This window comes from Sminthopsis crassicaudata, chromosome 1 (genome assembly GCF_048593235.1).
Source record: "Sminthopsis crassicaudata isolate SCR6 chromosome 1, ASM4859323v1, whole genome shotgun sequence".
Lineage (NCBI taxonomy): Eukaryota > Metazoa > Chordata > Mammalia > Dasyuromorphia > Dasyuridae > Sminthopsis > Sminthopsis crassicaudata.
The window spans coordinates 644,565,387-644,585,316 of record NC_133617.1 but is presented as its reverse complement, the minus strand read 5'-3'; the positions used below and the strand labels follow the sequence as shown (position 1 = coordinate 644,585,316).

Sequence of the window (19,930 nt, the reverse complement as noted above, 5' to 3'; positions counted from 1 at the left end):
TAGAAAATCTGAAAGATTCTATTCCATAAGTTCAAATCCAGCCTTAGACACTTACTAGTTGTGTTACTCTGGGCAAGTTAGTTAATTGTCCTCCAGTTTCCTCATCTGTAAAATGAGCTGGAGAAGGAAATGACAAAACACTCCAGTATCTTTGCCAAGAAAACCACAAATGAGGTCATGAAGAATCAGACATTACAAAACAACTAAACAACAAAACACATACATACATAAACAAAATATATATTTCTATATACATATACACAAAGACATACATTTTAAGCTTAACCTGCATTATTAACATTTTTTAAAGTCGGGACAATCAACAAAACAATACATCACTCTCTTACTTATCAAGTGCCAATTACCGAAGTATAAGTGCTAACTCCTCTCTTCAAAACTAAGTAGAACTGTTTCTAACATATTCCTGTCTATATGATATTTTACAACTTTAGAATTCTATATAAAATATTCTTATATAGGGAATATAACTAGAAATAATTTTTTATAAGAAGAGAATTGTTCTGTGAATAACTTTTTCAATTTAATATTTAAATATTTATAAAATATCAGGTATTATTAGCTTGTAAATAATTTTGGTCAGAATTATTGTTAGCATATCTTGCACTTTTGAAAAGTACCAGCTCATTGAAGCACAGAAAATTTTCCTTTTCCATATCCTCAGAAATATTTTAGTCAAATATGAACAGAGTGAGGAAATTATTACTGCATTTCTTATTTCTGAATCTGCCCCCAAAAACAAGAATTATTTTGTGTACATATATCCTTTTTCTCCTTATCCTTAAACATCTTGGCTTACCTCCTTACATGTTTATTTTGAACTTTTTTGAATGATCTATTAGATAGAATTTTTTTTCCCCACAGATCTATTCTTGCTACTCACTAGTATTCATCTTGACAGAAGTGAAGTAGGGAAGTAGTAATTTCTATAAACTGCCAATTGGGGCATTTTAGGCCTCTCAACTCTCCATATTGTTACATCTTCTTTATTAAATAGATGAGACTAAAGTGTTTTCCTTCTGTTAGTTTAACAAACATTAAGTTTTCAAAGAAAAATAAAGCTAATTTTGTATTCTATGTTTGAACACCAACTAGCTTGCCAGAAAAAAAAAAAATGATTCATCAGCAATCTATAGATTGGGAGGAGATATCTTCAAACTGGAATAGTTTTCCATTCACTCTGATATGTTTCTGCTCAAGACTTTTAGGTAACATGTATACTAATGTTAAACAAAGAAATAGTACCAGCATACTCTTCTTCCTTTCTCAAGGTGTTCACTACATGGCTCACAAACCTTTTCTCCTTCCCAACTTCTGCCCTCATATGAGGGAAAATTTGATCCCATTCCATTTTAATTCCTTCTCTGTTTTTCCTATGTTATCATGGATTTCCATGTTTCTTCTTATCTATTGGTTGCTTCCCAATTGCCCACAAACATGCCCATGTCTTCTCCAACCTCAACGAAATCTTGGTTGGTCCTTTCAACTTCAATTGCTATCATGTATTTTTTCTGTCATTTCTGGTAAAACTCCTAAAGAAGGCCATCTATAATACCTGCCCCTACTTCTTTTCCTCTCATTCTTATTTTAAAAATATTTTATTTTTCTTCAATTACATGTAAAATTAGTTTTAATATTTTTTTAAATTGCAAATTCTCTCCCTTCTTCTCTTCTTCCTCTTTGAGATCATAAGTAGTTTGATATAGGTTTGCTTATTCTCTTCTTAAACCTATACAGTCTCATTTCTGACTTCACCTTTTTGTTAAAACTGATATTTCTAAAGTTATGAATGATCTTATTGCCAAATCCAATTGCCTTTTTTTCAATCTTCTTTCTCCTTGACTTCTCTCCAGCTTTTGAACATTGATCATTCTCTTTTCCTCTTCCTCTTTCCTTTTCCTTTTCCTCTTTCCTCACCTCATTTGGTGATCAGCTCCAATAGATTTAATTATCATCTCTATGCTGATGATTCTAAGACCTACCTAATCCTGTTCTATCCTCTCTATTGACTTCTAGTTTCTCAACTTCCATTCTCTTTCGGATACCCATAATCATTATTTTAGATATAGAATAGATATCTCAAACTCAACATGTGCAAAACTAAACTGCTCCACTCAACCCTTTTTCCCATCCTTTTGCCATATCTTATCAGTTTCTCCTTTTCAACATCTCCCAAATTTATTACCTCTTCCCCTTCCTACTTCTGTTATCCTGGTGTCCTCACAACACCTGGATTATTGCAGTAATCTGCTGGTGAATCTCTCTGACAGAAATCTCTTTCTTCCTCAGTCCATCCTCCAATCAGCCATAAAGCTAAAATTTTTCCAAAGTGCTGGTATGACTATGGCAATCCTATACTCAATAAACTCTTATGATTCCTTATTACCTCTAGGGCAAAATATAAAAGCCTCTGCTTGGCATTCAAAGCCCTTTATAACCTAACTCCTATCCTCTACTTTTCCAGTCTTCCTACACTTTATACTCCCCTCTCCCATGTAATCTTGTATCCAGTAACCCTGGCCATTTTGTGGTTCCATGAAAAAGACATTCCATCTCCCACATCCAAATATTTTCTCTGGCTGACCTTAAAGCCTGGAATGCTATGCCTCCTTATTTCTACTGCCTGGTTCCTTAAAGTCTTAAAATTCCACCTTCAAAAGAAGCTTTTCCAAATCCTTCTTGATTCTAGGGCCTTCCCTCTGTTGATTTCCTGTTTATCCAGTATATAGCCTGTTTGTGCATATTTGTTTGCTCAGTCCTTTAGATTGTGTGCTCTTCAAGAACTGAGACTATTTTTTGACTCTTTGTTAGCCCTGCCTTCTCCATCCTCCTCCACTTACTTAGCACTGTAATTGTGCTTAGTAAAAACTTAATGAATTAATCAACTCAGTCATTCTTGGAACAATATGCTATTACTTTATGCAACATTTTCTTGGTTCTACTCATTTGCTCTTCATTATTTCCTGCAAGTCTATCCATGTTTTTCTAAGGTCATCAATCTCATTATTTCTTATAGCACAGTAGTGTTTCATCAAAATCATATACAACTTGTTCAACCATTCCCCTGTTAAATAAAAGTATAAAAATATAAAATGGTTCATACACACATACACAGACTCACACATATTTGTGCTAATGGTAGCCATTTCTTGGGTGAGAACAGTGGAGAAGAAAGGAAAAAAAAAGGATAAAACATTACCTTAAGTTGATTATATTTTATAAAGTAGTAGCAAGTTGTTCATAATAGATTTTTAGTTTCGTGTAAAAAAATACTTAAATGATTGATTGACTCTTGTAGTTAAAGAAAGTTCATTCCTTCAGGTCATATATTAATCCTCTGAATTAAAAAGCCTGGATGTTTTTATTTGTTCATGTTCATTACTTTCAGTCTTTCCAAACTGCAAAAATACTGGAAGGATTTGTCATTTCCTTTTCTAGCAAAAAAAAGTTGCATTAAAGACCCACTTTGTAGAAGTCTTTCCCAAATCACTCTTACTTCTAGGACATTCCCTTCATTAATTATTTCCTATTTATTCTGATTCAGCCATCTCCTCCTTCTCTAGCTTATTTTATAGATGAGGAACTGAGACAAGCAGAGTTAAATGACTTGCCCAGGGTCACACAGTTAGTCTCTAGGGCAGTATCAGAAAGATGAGTCTTTGTGATTTCCCTGCCCAGTTCTCTATTCACTAAGTCATCTAGCTATTCAAAGAAAAGAGGGAATATTAGTTTTTAAAACTCCTTAAGTGAACTAATAAGAATGACTGCCCCTCTTAAGAGTCAATAACTCAATCACTTTAGGGATGGGAAAAACAAAGATACAAGCAAGAAGAGGGTTATTCTTCTCAAAAAGGTGGGAACCCTACCATTAATCCATTTCCCAAGAAATTTTTGTGCCCCACTTTTCACTTCCAACATACTTTTCTATGAGGCTTTCCCCCAAACTCTAGAAATACCTTTTGAGAGAAAGGAGGGGTCAAGTACAAAATTTTTTGAGCATCTGGAAACAAAACTTACAAGTGACAGGATGTACAAGAGATATGTGAAGGGATAAGGAGAATTATTGACAAAGTCAAAAATGACCTCATGATTGTGAATCGGGATTCCTTTATCTTTCTAAATTTTACCCCTCCCCACATACAAAAAGTTGTAAAAATTGCTGATTTTGATAGTTTCATTCCTATATTCACTGACAATATATGAACATTCAATTCACTTTTTTTTTTTTAATCAGATAGAAAAGAAGAGTACCATGGAAAATCCACAACCTATAGAAAATTATTAGTATTTGACTTCAGTTTTTGTTGGTTCAGTGTCTTAAGCAAATAGGCCTTCCTATTTTCCTGTATTCTAACTTTTAGATAAGAATTCAATTGTTCACTAACTTCCTAAATTATGAACAAGATAGTTTTCTCTAGTAGCAATAGAGATTAGATCCTCTTTCCTTCACAACTCGGTGCATTCTACTTATTGCATCCAGTAAAGTTGGAAAATGTAAAACAACAACAATAATAACTTTTATGGAGCAACTACTATGTATCAGGCATGGTACTAAGCACTTTTCAAATATTATCTCATTTGATCCTCACAACAATCCATGGAGGGAGAGACTATTATTTTTCCAGTTTTACAGAAGGAGAAGCTAAGACAAATAGAAATTAAGTGACTTCTCCAAGGTCACACTACTAGTATATATTTGAGGATGAATTTGAAATGAAGTTATCCTGATTCTAGCCCCATTGCTCTATCCATTGAATCACCTAGCTCCTAAAGTTGTTAATTTTAAAGTACTAGTCCATGATATGAAGGTATAGTAGTCTACAAGTATATATAGAATGATCACTATAAGCCACCATACATTTGTAGAATGTGGAAGATTATGGAAGATTAATTTCATTTCTTTTTTTTAATTATTATTAACCTGATAGGTCATATTAATGCCATAATGATGTAACTGAGTTTAACAAGGGATATGACAAAATTGCGATGGTATCTTCATGGACAAAATGAATACATATGGGCTAGAGTGCTCCTTGTATGGCTAGATACCTTAAGAACTGACTCAAAGACACAACCCAAAAATAATGAATTAATTTTAACCTGATAAAACATCTCTTAATTATTATCTTATCCTTTGACCTTTTTCTGGTCAACATTTTTTATTAATGACTTGGTTTTAGGCATGAGTGGTATGTTTATGAAATTTATAAATGACTTGAAATTAATATGTTAAATGACAGAAACAGAATCTCCAGAACATGTCCATGGATGAAAATTACAGACTAAATCTAAATATGAATAAACTTAATGGGATAAATGTCAAATCCCTTCCATGAGTTCAGGAACCAATTATGTAAATAAAAAATTGACAAAAGTAATGTTATAAGGAAGGACGGGCATTTTAATGAACTACAGCTTAGTATATCAGTAGTGAAGTGTCTATGGAAAAAGCTTTCAAGGTGCATTAAAATTAAAGAATATAAAGAACAAAGAAGAATGTAACTCCTGTATTCTTTGGTGGTCAAAACACAATCATGAATGTTGACTTTAATTCTAGGTGGCTTATTCTAAAGAAGGACATTGACAGGTATATCTATAAGAACAGGATCAGAATGAAGTAAATTGAAACCATGCCCATAGGAAGATTTTTGGAAGAAGCCAATGATGTTTATCCTAGAGAAGAGTAAGCATGGGGAAGGTTGATAATTGATTTCCTGTATCTAAAAGATCATTGTGAAGAAAAGAGTTATGACTTGTTTTGCCCAGGCTCTTCAGAACACAACCATGAATAATGGTGGAAATCACAGACAGATGGACATGGCTCAATATCTGGAATAATTTGCTCATAATATTTAGCTGCCCAGAAGTGAAATAGACTATCCAAGGCTCAGTTCTCTATAAACTAAGATGTATAATAGTAGACTTCCTAACAGCTTGTTATAGATGTTGTAGTCAGAAGAGAATGGAATTATAAAGAATGTTTAAGTGCTTTTGTGTTGTGTGAAGCATCATGTTGGCATATGAGTTGAAAAACTAGATAATCTCAACTTTCAATGTATCCTAAGGAGGTGACATAATACACATAAAAAGATTCAACTTCAGTAAACGTATAAAGGCCACATAGTCTTTAGAGTGAAATCCAATGTGCAATTGATAAGCCAGGAGACTTTAGCAAATCATATAGTGTTATCTAAGAATTCTGGATAGCTGCATTATAACTGATAAGGAAGGGGAGATAGTGCCTGAACAATGATTATTGACATAAGTGGGGCCAGTGAGAGAGCTAGAAGAGAGTTAGTATCTGGTTTATCTCAAGAAGAGGTGGAATGGACTGGGGTATAAAAGATCAGAATTAAGACAGAAGAGAGAATCCAGCACCTGTGCCATGGGACCTGGCATGACAGGGGGAGGAAATACATATATTAAAATCTTATTAGTCCCTTGAGTACCTGTTCACATCTGGATGTTAGCATCTACCTGGGTTAAGTAAAGGTTTTTTCTCACATATGGATTGAACCAGGTAAATTCTTAAGAGGAGAAACAGTATTGGATTGAACCAGGTAAATTCTTAAGAGCAGCAGTATTACATAGAGTATGAAGTATTGGGTTCATAATCAGGAAGACATAATTTGAATCCTATCTTAATTACTTATTACCTTTGTAACTCTGGGAAAAGCATTTAATTTCTCTAGTCTCTTCGTGAAATAAATTATTCACTAAACTTATTAAAGTCACATGATCTTTAGGGTGAAATCCAAAGTGTAGCTGATAAGACAGGAGACTTAAGTGTACAGTAGTAGATCAGATGGTGTTATCTAAGAAATCTGGAAAGCTGCAATGTAACTGATAACTCTAAGTCTATGATCCCATGGTCCTTTCAGTTAGGAGATCCTATGAATCATTGACCAACAAGAATCAAAATTTAAAAAATGTTTTGCTTTCTTCCTTCCTTCCTTCCTTCCTTCCTTCCTTCCTTCCTTCCTTCCTTCCTTCCTTCCTTCCTTCCTTCCTTCCTTCCTTCCTTCCTTCTCTCTCTCTCTCTCTCTCTCTCTCTCTCTCTCTCTCTCTCTCTCTCTCTCTCTCTCTCTCTCTCTCTCTCTCTCTCTTTCTTTCTTTCTTTCTTTCTTTCCTTCTTTCCTTTCCCTTTTCCTTTTCCTTTTCCTTTTCCTTTTCCTTTCCTTTTCCATTGCCTTCTTTTTTAAATATAATCTTTGCAGGCCCAACCCTTATAATGAAGAATTGAGAGAGGCAAAAAAAGCAATTCTATAAAACCAACCAGCATATCAACCAAATCTGACAGTGTGTGCAACTTTCCATTCCCATAGCCTGTCACCTCTGCAAAGAAGCATGGGAAGACATGTATACATTCTCATTTAGCAGTAGCAGTCTCATTCCTCCTCTTTACTTTTATTTCTATTGTAGGTAGAAATTACAAAGAAAAGTATTGTTGGCTCTGAGATCAAGATACACTGTAAAAAAAAACCAAAAACTATTTTAATATTGTTATACCAAATAGTAAAGAGAATTACAGGCTGATATTATTTAAGCATTTGGTTTTGATAAAAGAAAATGTGAAGGATATAGATAAAAGAAGTTCAACTCTCAGGATTAAACAGATTTTCAGTGAAATTCTTTGTGTTCCAGAGTTTGGGACACCTTTACCCTGCAATCACAAAACTCTAGTATCCATGGAAACTAAATATCTCTGGATGCTAAGCCCTTGCTAGCACAGGGAAGATAAAATTGATGGCTGTTTAGGATCAGTTCTTATTTTGAGTGGGAACGCCATAAAGAAAAGAATAGGACAGAGAAGGGGAATAGTGAAATGAAAGGACATACTTTTTGAAAAGCATATTAGAAAGAGAAAAAATATGCATATATATCATATAATATTTCCAAGTTCTATATACATATTATTGGTTAGATTGAAAAATGCAGATTTATTAGATGCTTAACATACTTGTTTCAATGCTTTAAAAAATACATGATTTCCTTATTGTGGATGTTTCTTCCACTAATGCACAGCATAAATTCTCCATGATGTAGAAGATCATTTTTTATGGCTTAAAAATAAATTTACCACCCAGTTATAATTGCCTGGAGATGACTCTCTCTCAGATTGGCTCACTTGGTCCTTGGGTAGCTGAGTCTTTATTCAAAGTTAACCAGATATTTCTGCTTCAGTTGCAAAAGATGTGAAAATATGCAGCAAAATTTAAGAATGAAATTGTAAAGCCTTGAATGCAGAGTAGAAATCTTAAGTTCTTTAAGCAAGAGGTTTTAAATAAATTTTCAACTACTTCTCTTGTACCAAATCTTGAATATGGCAAACAGAATTAAATTACATCTGCATACATTTCTTTTGGGGAAAATTAAAGTTATTTATTAAAATTGTCTGAGTTTTCTAGTCTTTATTTCTCTAGGATCAAGGTGGGTTGGGGATTGCCATCAGTGAAGAAGATACCCTTAATGGAGTTGTCATAAAGAGTCTGACTGATCATGGAGTGGCAGCCAAGGTAAGGTTTTATTAGCATCTTAATTGTTGTAGAATATAATGATATATGCATCAGAGTACAAGAAGATAGGGTATTGTTGCCAAGAAAAAAAAAAGCATCAGAAACTTTCCTTTTTCATCCTAGGATGGACGTATCAAAGTTGGAGATCAGATCTTAGCAGTAGATGATGAAGTTGTTGTGGGCTATCCTGTGGAAAAGGTATCTTTATCAAATTAGGAGTGATAAATGAAACATTATAACCAAGGACGTGAGTGTGTATGTTTGCTTGTGTATTATTGAATGTACATGTGATAAATAAGCATGTATAATACATATAAATATATATTCACATTGTAATTCTATGTATGTGCATATTTATATGTATTGTATTAGTCATTGACTGACTGACTTTTACTTTTCCTCCAAAATAATTAGTCTTTCTTGGATTCTAACAAGACTCTCTCTCAGTCTTATAATCAGAGCAACATTTTTATTAATTTATTTACAGATTTGATTTTCCCAGATACATGTAGCCTAATGGAGAGATTTTCAATATTTAGAGCTAAGAGGGAATCTTGGAAATCATCTAATCTGACATTAACATTTTAGATGAAGGAACTGGGTGTTAAATGTATTTATTTCTTCTCTTAGTCCTACAAGCATAAGCTTCTGGGGATATCAATGGCCTGTATGCATTAGTTTGATAATTTTCTTATTAACTTTTTTTATTCAACCAGTTTATAAATCTTTTGAAGACTGCAAAGAACACAGTAAAGCTTACTATTAATGCAGAGGATTCAGAACTCCAGTCTGTCCAGTCTACTCTCAGTGCATCCATTGGAGAAAAAAAGAATATTTCACAAGCTCCAGTGATGCCCCCTTCTGGATCTCCAGAACCTGAAACTATCAGAAGTAAGGATAGTACTACAAGTTTCAAGTCTCAGACATTAGAGTCTATAAAACCAGGATCATTTAGTTCTTTTTATACTTCAGATAATACCATTATATATTGGAATTCTCATTATACCATAACCAATAGTAGTGTAGAATATGATATAGCAAAGGTCAGAGTTGAGAAAATATGTTATGGGAGTTTAATGAAAATGTCAGAAGTCTACAGTCTATACTCTTTTCAAGATCCCATGACATATAGGCCATGAGGGCAGCTTGATATTATAGAAAAAGTGATGGTCCTGCAATTAACATGCATGGGCTTGAGTTTCAAATCAGATACTAAATAGCCTATCTAACTGAAGATTATTTATTTTTTCTCAGTCTTAACTTTCTTATCTGAGAAATGGAGATAATAATATTTGGACTAAGGGGGTGGCTAGGTGGCGCAGTGGATAGAGCCTTGAATTCAGGAGGACCCAAGTTCAAATCTGGTCTCAGACACAATACTTCCTAGCTATGTGACCCTGGGCAAGTCACTTAACCCCAGCCTTTAAAAAAAAAAAAAAAAAAATACTTGGACTACACAACTGAGATAGGTAAATATGGTTGTGAGGGAAGCACTTTGTATTTAAGGGTAATAAACATAAGTTATTACTATCCTTTCACATAATGGTACATATTTAAGAAAACTTATATAAAAATCTCTCATTCATGCAGAAGCACATTTTAAAGCATTTGTACCATCTTAACTTTTAAAAACTGTTTTATGTTCTTGACTGTGAAATGTAGGGAAACCATTTGGTTATGTTCACAACCCCAAAGGATTCATCTGTTTTGGCATAAAAAATTCTGAAACATTCACATTTTTTTGGAATGCTTTTTAGGGAAACAGTAGTTCAAAACATTCAAAAAATAGTTCAAAACAGTATCTCAAAGCAAAATAGTATGTATCTGATGAAAGAAATACTTTATATAAAGAACATTTGCCAATTAATTAAAATGTTTGAAGATTTTCTAGAAAATTTCCTCTTTCATTAGATTTTCTGCTATTCTCAGAATAGCATTCCCCAAATAATATGAAGTTATGCATATAAAAATAGCATAAAGGAAGAAAACAGTTTACACCTGTTTTTACTACTTTAGAATCAAGAAAGTAATCTATTTTTCTGTAATTTCTAAAAAGAAACATCTTACCTCAAACTTAAGCTATTATTGCTTGGCTTTCTTAAAACGAGTTCTTGGGTAACATATTAAATGAAGAATATAAACTGACATTTTATATATAATGGTTTCAAGTTCCCAGTCTTGACACAGCTTAGTGTAATTTTGAGTAAATGATTTAGGATAATAGAAGTTTAGATTTAGATCGGGAACAGATCTTTGAGGTCATGTCATTCAACCCCCTCATGTTACAGATGAGGAAACGATGTCTGGAGAGGTTCACTGTCCCAAGTCATACAGCTTACATGTTATCATGCTTCTTTTGAGGGTCTCAACCTTCAAAGTGGTGATAATGATAATATTGCATTTAATAAAGAATGTTAAGTTAGGAAAATACTCTGCAATCCTTAAAATGCTATGGACAAATCATTTATATATATATATATGTATATACATATATATATATATATGTATATATATGAATAGAATCAAAGAGAAAGAAAGTAAAAATAATGGTGTGGTCTGGAACCAAAGATTGCTGAAGGTATTTTGTTTTCTGAAGTTTGAGATTGTTCAGGTCTTTTTATTTAATAGATTGTACATCTCATAACGTGGTGGGTAATTTTGTAAGGGGCCAGTCATATTAGTGGATTTTCACAATTATAACTCAGTTTCCATATCTTCAGTCTGTTGATAAAAGTCAAACTTAATCTTCTATATTTTAAGGTACAAGCAGGTCTTCCACCCCAGCTACTTTCCCTTCTGACCCAGCAACCTGTCCAATTATTCCTGGCTGTGAAACAACAATTGACATTTCCAAAGGACGCACTGGGCTTGGATTGAGCATTGTTGGAGGAGCAGACACATTGCTGGTGAGCACTTAAAGTGGAAAGTATCTTAGGATAGATAAGAAACAAGCAGAGATGCTGAATGTGGAAATAGGAGGACCTGGTTTCAAATACTCACTATCACTGAAAAATTTTGAACATTTTTGAGTCTCTATTTCTCCTTCTGCAAAGTTATATAAAGAATATCTATACAGTATAGTGCCTTTTTCCACCAAGTTACTGTGGGCTATAGATGATAAAAGGGATAGGAATTGGATCTGTGATTTATTAATAGAGACAGCTCCTGGAAGAGAAAACACTAAAGATTAACACCTATCTTTTCATAAATTTATGAATTCATCTGGTATTCCAGAAGTCTTCTTCTGATTATTTTAATAACAAGTAGATACTAGGTTTTTCTGTTCATTATCTTCTCTCTTTGCACAACCAGTCTGCTTCCTTTTCGTCTTGATTGAGAAGTCAGTGACTTCATTGAGCCTCCCTGAACCTCATTTTTCCTCCATACAATAAGGTGTTCAATTAGATGGCCTTTGAAATTCTTCTGTGGGAGAAAATGTATGCATAATACAGCTTTAAGTATAATCTATATTTTAACATTTTCTCATTGCTTTTTAAAGTCTAGACAATTAAGAAAACCAATCTAGGCCTGATTTGTAGTGTTTACTGATTTTTGAAGGGCAAATGCTTATACTGAAAATTTAACAGGTATCTCTCATGATCTGGTATGAACTAGCCCAAGTACACTCTTGCTTCTAATTCTAGAACTATAATCCTTATTTTTTAGCTCCTTTAGTACTCTCTGGATGAGATGGTTGCTTTAATTTTTTATTATTAAAATGATTTGGAATGTTAAAGTTTTGTGATATTTGTGGTGTTTTGTGATGCTCAGATTTCAAAATTTCTTTTTATCCTAAACTCATATAAATTTTTTGTATTTAGAACTTTTGAGTTAACCCAGATATACCCTGTGAGGATTTTTTTTATATAGATACTTATAAATTTATCTTAAATATTTTGACTATAAGAGATGTCTGTTGTATCTCAATGATTTCAATTTGGAAAGTATGTTTTGAATTTCTACATTCTATTAATAACAAATACTTATGTCCTAGCTTTTTTTAATTTACAAAACAATTTCATCATGATATCCCTATAAGATATGCTGTACAACTATTATGTCTCCTGTTTTATAGATGAAAGACACTAGGTACAGAAAAGGGAAATGAGTTAATCTTGGTCACAAAGATAATGAATGTGAATATTTATCTAGGTCTCCTGGCTCTTAAATTGACCATCCCATTCACTGTATTACAATAGTTTTCATAAGACTATTTTATAAAAGTTGTACTCTCATATACATATTTTTATCTTATTCTATAATATTTTAGCCCATAATAATTTTTTTTCTTTACTGGAATGGGGGAACACAGAAAACAACAGTTGTCTTCTCACTCCACAGGGTGCTATTATTATACATGAAGTTTATGAGGAAGGAGCTGCCTGTAAAGATGGAAGACTTTGGGCAGGGGATCAGATTTTAGAGGTATGGATTTAGAATTTAGAGAATATATGTAAGACTTTCTTGGTTTTGAAAAAGTAGGAGGTTTTGCTTTTTTTTTTTTTTTCCACCAGTCCACTTTCTCACAGTTCATGTCTGACTCTGGTCCAGGTGAATGGGATTGACCTCAGGAATGCTACACATGATGAAGCCATCAATGTACTGAGGCAGACACCTCAGAAAGTACGTCTGACTGTCTACAGGGATGAGGCCCAATATAAGGAAGAGGACATGTATGATATGTTCAATGTAGAACTGCAAAAGAAACCAGGAAAAGGGCTTGGATTGAGTATTGTTGGTAAAAGGTATGAAAAAGAAAAAAATTATTCTCTACATTGGAGTGAGGGGATGACTTTCAAATAGTTTAAATCCTAGGAAAATTTGTCTGTGAGCCATAGACATATGCAAACAATTATTTATTTCATAGAATCAATTTATATTATTGTTTAGAATCACAAAACTTTGAATTAGCTATAACACTGATAAAAATATACAGGTAAACTGATAGAAGAAACATGTTTACATTTCCTTGTAAATTTCTGAAGTAATAAATATGATAAGTAAAGATTCAAATATTAAAATGGTAAGGTAGAAGATAGTAGTTGGGGGAGAACCTTATAATATCTCCCTCTGTACTTTACTGGAGAAGCCTTTAATTTTGAAAATTACACTGGACTTAAGAGAAACTTAGGTTTGAACCCAGTTCTGCCTTATTGTGTAAGCTTTTGCAAGCCACTTAACAATTTTCCCTAGTCTCATTTTACATATGAGGATAACAATATCTATTATTTTATAATTTTTAAAAGTAAAACATACTGAAAACTTTAAACCACTATATAAATGTAAATTATTATTTATTGCACATATGAGTCCACTAAGAAATGTTCATTGACTTAAAATCTATAGTGGGGCTTATACTGTTTATTTACTACTGGTTAAAGTCATTGTACTTGGTCATCCATCTCCAAACTAAAGTGGAGATGTTTACTAGGTTTTTCATTATTTCAGCATTATCTATATAACTCACCATATGTCCACATACCCCTCACTATCACTAACTGATAAAGATAATAAAATTCTCAATTCTCATTTGTATGATATTTTAAAGATTACAGGACACTTTTCTAAAATGAAAGTGTGCCTTTGAGTTGAAAGAAAGAAAACAAATCAGATTCAAAATAATATGTAATCATCCAAATTTAAAGTTCAAATAAAAATTCACTATTGTCAGAAGCATAAAATAAGTTGAAAAGTACTTCACATATTCCTTGGGGATTCTTGGAATATTCCAGAATTTGACCAAATAAAATTTGGAAAAACCTCCTCTGAGCAACTCATGTTATCTTTATATATTTCTCTATTATAGTTTGTTGACTTAAAAGCTAATGGAAGATTAGTAATGAGCTAAGTTTTTTTGTTGTTTAATCATGACTGACTCTTTGTGACCCCATTTGAGGTTTTCTTGGCAAAGATATTGAAATGGTATCCTTCTCCAGCTCATTTTACAGAGGAAACTAAGGTAAACAGGGTTAAGTTGTAGTGTTCTCTTTCTCTGGATTGTAAAATCGTTCTCTGGGAGGAGATTTCTTGGGGAGCTTCTGGAGGCAGCCTTAGTTTCAATTCCAGTTCAATAATCCCAAAATGCAGCCGGGAGTTAAAATCCAGATCCTCTAATATGTCCTTCAAAGTCTTGAATCTTTTCCTGGGGTCCAGCTAGCTTTAATAGAGACCTACTCTCTCCTTGGTTCCCTGATGAGCTTTTGTCCAAATGTCTCCAAATCCAAAGGTTATTCCTTCAGCCTCCAGTGTCTTATTCTCCCCAATGACTCCAGCCAGCTTCAGTCTCTAGCTCTCTCTGAATCCAAAGCCTCCAGCCGCCATGAAGGTCAACATGGGAATGAAATCTTGACTCTGCCTCCAAGAGTATGGGATTGTGGGTTTCCCAGAAGTCAATCCTAGTTGTAAATCTCCTAGAAGTCCATGAGTAGGCTTTTCCTTCAGACTTGTGAATCTGCTAGATTTGCAAATCCACTGAATCCTGGCTCCTTATATCCTCCAAGAGAATGGGTTTGTGGGTACTCCTTTAAAGGACCAATAAGCAAACTCCTTCAAAGGTGCAAACTCCCTTAAAGGTTTGTACTCCTTTAAAGGTGTGAACTCTGAACTAGGGAATTGTTAAGTACTATGCCAAATTAGATAATTATATCCATTGTAGTGACTTAGCACCTTATAAGAATCCTAAAATTAAGTGACTTGCCTTGTCACACAGATAGTAGCTGAGGTCTTATTAGAATTCAGGTCTTCCTATACTTTATTCTGTTGTCATTTAATTAATAGCCTAAGTTCTTTTGTGCTTTAATCACTTTCGTCTAGTTATTTAAATATTCTTAAAATTTTTTCATTAATTCAACAAGATAGATTAGATTGCAAAATCTGCCTTTTTACAAATTTTTTATAAACCCATTTCACCTGTTGTGATGTAGCCAGATAGTTAAATAAGAATGAAGTTAAAACATTCACTATTTTATTGATATTCAGTATGAGCATTTACAAATGCCTATTTGCTGCAATATATATATATATATATATATATATATATATATATATATATATATATATATATATGTATATATATATATATATGTATATATATATATATATATAATTGTTGTTGTTTTTTTTTTTTTATAAAGAAATCAAGCTTTTTGGAGTGGACCCTGAGAATTTGTTCAGTTCAGCTCTCTGCTTATAAGAGGGACTAGATCTCAAACTGTGACAGAAATGGTTACTCTTTGCTCATTTTATTGTTCCCCAAGGAAAGAATGCTAACAGCTTCCTTTGACCACCTCATAATTCCTCTAGTCTCCTATAGTACTCCCTTTGGTCATAATTAACCAGGTTTTTTTTGTTTTGTTTTGTTTTTGTTTTTGTTTTTGTTTTTTTTTTTACTCAGGTGCCCTGTAAGGTAATGAACATTTGCAAAATTAAATTGCTTTTCCTAGTCAATTCATTTTCATAAAATTTTTAATTAATCTGAAGGAGAAAAATAGAAAATTCCTGCTGAGTAGATATTGTTTCCCTGTTTTATAGCAGATAAGACAAAGGGAAAGCCTTCCAGTTTGGGGTTTGGTCCAGTAGGGGGTATAGGGTGTCACCCCTGAATATTAAATCCTTAAGCCTCTGGTGTTTCCTCCTAGTCTCAGGTCCTTGTGATCCCAAAGAAACTTTCTGAAATATTTTCCCAAATGAGTTAAAATCTGTAATCATTGTTTTTTATACTGCAACCCCAGTACCTGTAGAACTAGCCAAAATCATTAAAACACATCTGCATGCTTTTTCCAAAGTTTCCTTATGGATTCACTTGTGAATGATTTTCCTTTGTAGAAAATGGATTAATTTTTAAAAAGGAACAAAAGTGATACTTATTTATTATGTTGTGCTTTGGAATCAGAAGATTACGGATTTACATGTGAACAGAATTTTAGAGGTCATTTTATGTTCATTTCCCTTCATCCTACTTTTGAGTAAGTGTATAGTTAACATTTGAACGTGAGTCCTTTGACATAGAATCCATATAGCTTCTCAATAAACATTTATTAAAATCTATTATTTGCTAAGTATTGTGCTAAGCTGTGAGGATATAAATTTAAAATAAGAAAAGGAAAGAAACAAAATTTATTCTCTGAGAGTTTCTGTTCATTCTAATGGATTACATTTTTGCTGTACTATTATAAGTCAGGTGAGTCTGTGATGATTATTTTGGTGATAATGTTTATCCTATGGTAACAAATAATAGCTAACAAATGCAACATTTATATATCATTTACTATGTACCAGACGCTGTGCTAAGTACTTTATAATTATTATATTGTTTATGGTTACAATAACCCTAACAGGTTTTACAGATAAGGAAGCTGAGATAAACAGGTTAAATAACTTGCCCAGGGTCACGTAGCTAATCAGTATCTGAGGCTCATTTTAAACTTAGATCTTCCTGATTCTAGTGCACTTTTTCTTTTTCTTTCTTTCTTTTTTTTTTTTTTTTAATACTATCAGTAGTTACTTTATTTTTAAAATTTTTTTAAATAGTTTTTATTTACCAGATATATGCATGGGTAATTTTACAACATTGACAGTTGCCAAACCTTTTGTTCTAATTTTTTCCCTCCTTCCTCCCACACCAGATGGCAGGTTGACCAACACATATCAAACATGTCAAAGTATAAATCAAATACTATATATGTATGCATGTCCAAACAGTTGTTTTGCTGTACAAAAAAAAAATCGGACTTTGAAATAGTGTACAATTAGCCTGTGAAGGAAATCCAAAATGCAGGCAGGCAAAAATAGAGGGATTGGGAATTCTATGTAGTGGTTCATAGTCAATATCTCCCAGAGTTCTTTTGCTGGGTGTAGCTGGTTCACTGCTCCATTGCAACTGATTTGGTTCATCTCCTTGTTGAAAATAGCCACATCCGTCAGAATTGATCATCACACAGTATTGTTGCTGAAGTATACAACGATCTCCTAGTCCTGCTCATTTCACTCAGCATCAGCTCATGCAAGTCTCTCCAGGCCCCCCTGAAATCATCCTGTTGGTCACCTCCCACAGAACAACAATACTCCACAACATTCATGTACCACAATTCATTCAGCCATTCTCCAATTGATGGGCATCCACATAGTTTCCAGTTTCTGGCCACTACAAAAAGGGCTGCCACAAACATTCTTGTCTAGTGCACTTTTTCTATGATGCTCCAAAGCATTATTTCATTTCCCTGCAGGACACATTATTATCATCATGGAAGGAATCAGATAGTCCACTTGGTCTAATCATCTTACCATACAGATGAGAAAACTGAGACCTGGAGAAATAGAATGCTTTATTCAAGATCACAGTAAGCAGGCAGAGTCAGTGTTTGATGTGGGTCCTTTGAATCTCCAACCAGTGCACCTTTCTTTATACTATCCTACCTTTAATCCAACTCTGCTCATATTACAGAAACTGAGACCTTGAAAAGACCTAGATTCTCCAGTCAAAGCTAGTTATTCATAGATCCAAGGCTAAAGCCTAGGCCCAAGATATTATTGATCTTCCCATTATAGCATGCTATCATATTCATAAGTAATAAATATTAATGTGCTTTAGTATAAAACATATTCATATACAAGGATTTATAGTTTCATTCTTATTCCATGGAGGGGAAAATGATGATTGTGTGGGGTCAAATCAGTCTAGGAAGTATCTACCATGTGTAAATCAACTGTGTTCTTGTTGTTAAGTCATGTCCAATTCCTGGTGATTAGGTATAAAGTTAATTTATCAAAGATACTAGATTGGTTCACCATTCCCTTGACAAATGGTTTAAAACAATGAGAGATTAAGTGATTTGGCTAAGGTACCCCAGCTAGTGAGTGTCTGAGGTTACATTTGAACTTGTGTTTTCCTGACTCTAGGTCCAGCTTTCTGGTCACTGAGTCACCTAGCTATCTCCAAATCAACTATACCAGTGATTAAAACCAAAAGGTGTGATATTTCTCTCCAAACCTGTATTTATGCGATAAATGTCCCAAACAATAAAATTAGCTACTAGCCTTAGCATTACTGGGTTTTTGGGGATTTTGTTTTGTTTTTGAGAAAATGGACCTCAGGTATTTCATCTTAATAAATGTTTATAGATTAAGAAGCAGATTGTAACAGTGAGAAAATAAAACAAAACATGAGCTTGGGAATGGGAAGGACAAGAATTTGGTCATTTCTCTGTCACCATCTGTATGGCCTAGGAGGACTCTTTAGGTACTCAGTTTACTAAAGTGCGTGGATATCCTCCGAAGCCCCCAAGTTTCCTTCTAGCTCTTCATATGAGATTCTGTTATTTATTAGTTTAAAATTTTCCCATGTCTATTTTAATATTAGTAATACTCCCTCAAGATTGGTTTTTTAACTATAATTGTATTCTAGTCACAGTAATAGAGTTAATTTTAGCTGTAAGCAAAATTAAAATCATTTGTTGATGCAAAGCTTATATTATATAATCATTGTATTATAGCTAGGAAAAAATAATTTCACAGTTGCTATCCTCCCCCAGAAGTCTTTTCTAATCCCCTAAGTTGTTAGCCTTCTCTCCTTGCTCAAAGTACTTTGCATTTATTTCTTGGTCTACATGTTGTATTTTTCCAGTTGCATCCTGTCCATATTTTATCCTTAAGGATCTTTTGTAAAAATTCCTTTTGTAGGTGTGTCAGATTTTATCTTGTATCTCATAGGAACTTAATAAAAATTAATTGAATTGAAATTAAAATTGTTTTTTACAGAAATGACACTGGAGTATTTGTGTCAGACATTGTGAAAGGAGGAATTGCAGATATGGATGGAAGATTGATGCAGGGAGATCAGATATTGATGGTGAATGGAGAAGATGTTCGAAATGCCACTCAAGAAGCTGTTGCAGCATTACTGAAGGTAATAATTTTTAAAGTTAATAATAATATTGCTTCATAGTACCTTGGGAAAAGAAGGTAACTTAAAATTGAGCTATGGCAATTAAGAGCTACTGATATCATCACACTTTAATAAACAAGATCCTTTAATTAACTGATAGATTTAAAATGCTATTCTTAGGTATAATTATCTATAATATTTATATATCTTTTATTGGGTAATAGGAAGTATTATAAATGGTTTGTTAATGGTGTAAATAAAATCTTCATCCTCAAGTTTAAAAAAGAAAAAAAAAAACTTCATGTAAGGGGATCGTTTGGCCAAGGGCCAATCTTCTTTACTAGAGCTATATAACTGGCAATAGAATGTTTTCAATAGACTAATCTACCTCAGCAAAACACCATACGCGTGCGCGCGCGTGTGCACACACACACACACACACACACACACACCCTTCTTTGAAAAGCAGATGCTATTTTTAGAGCTAAAATGACATAAATATTTATCAAGATGG

General features: G+C 33.3%; 1 protein-coding gene across 1 annotated transcript in view; it reads left to right on the top strand.

Moving 5' to 3' along the window:
• MPDZ (multiple PDZ domain crumbs cell polarity complex component) overlaps positions 1-19,930 on the top strand; it is a 221,149-nt gene that overhangs the window by 177,299 nt on the left and 23,920 nt on the right. The window contains 7 exon segments of the mRNA XM_074282905.1: positions 8,442-8,534; positions 8,658-8,732; positions 9,251-9,425; positions 11,295-11,440; positions 12,876-12,959; positions 13,086-13,279; positions 19,290-19,437. Coding sequence (XP_074139006.1) covers positions 8,442-8,534; positions 8,658-8,732; positions 9,251-9,425; positions 11,295-11,440; positions 12,876-12,959; positions 13,086-13,279; positions 19,290-19,437 — 915 coding nt within the window.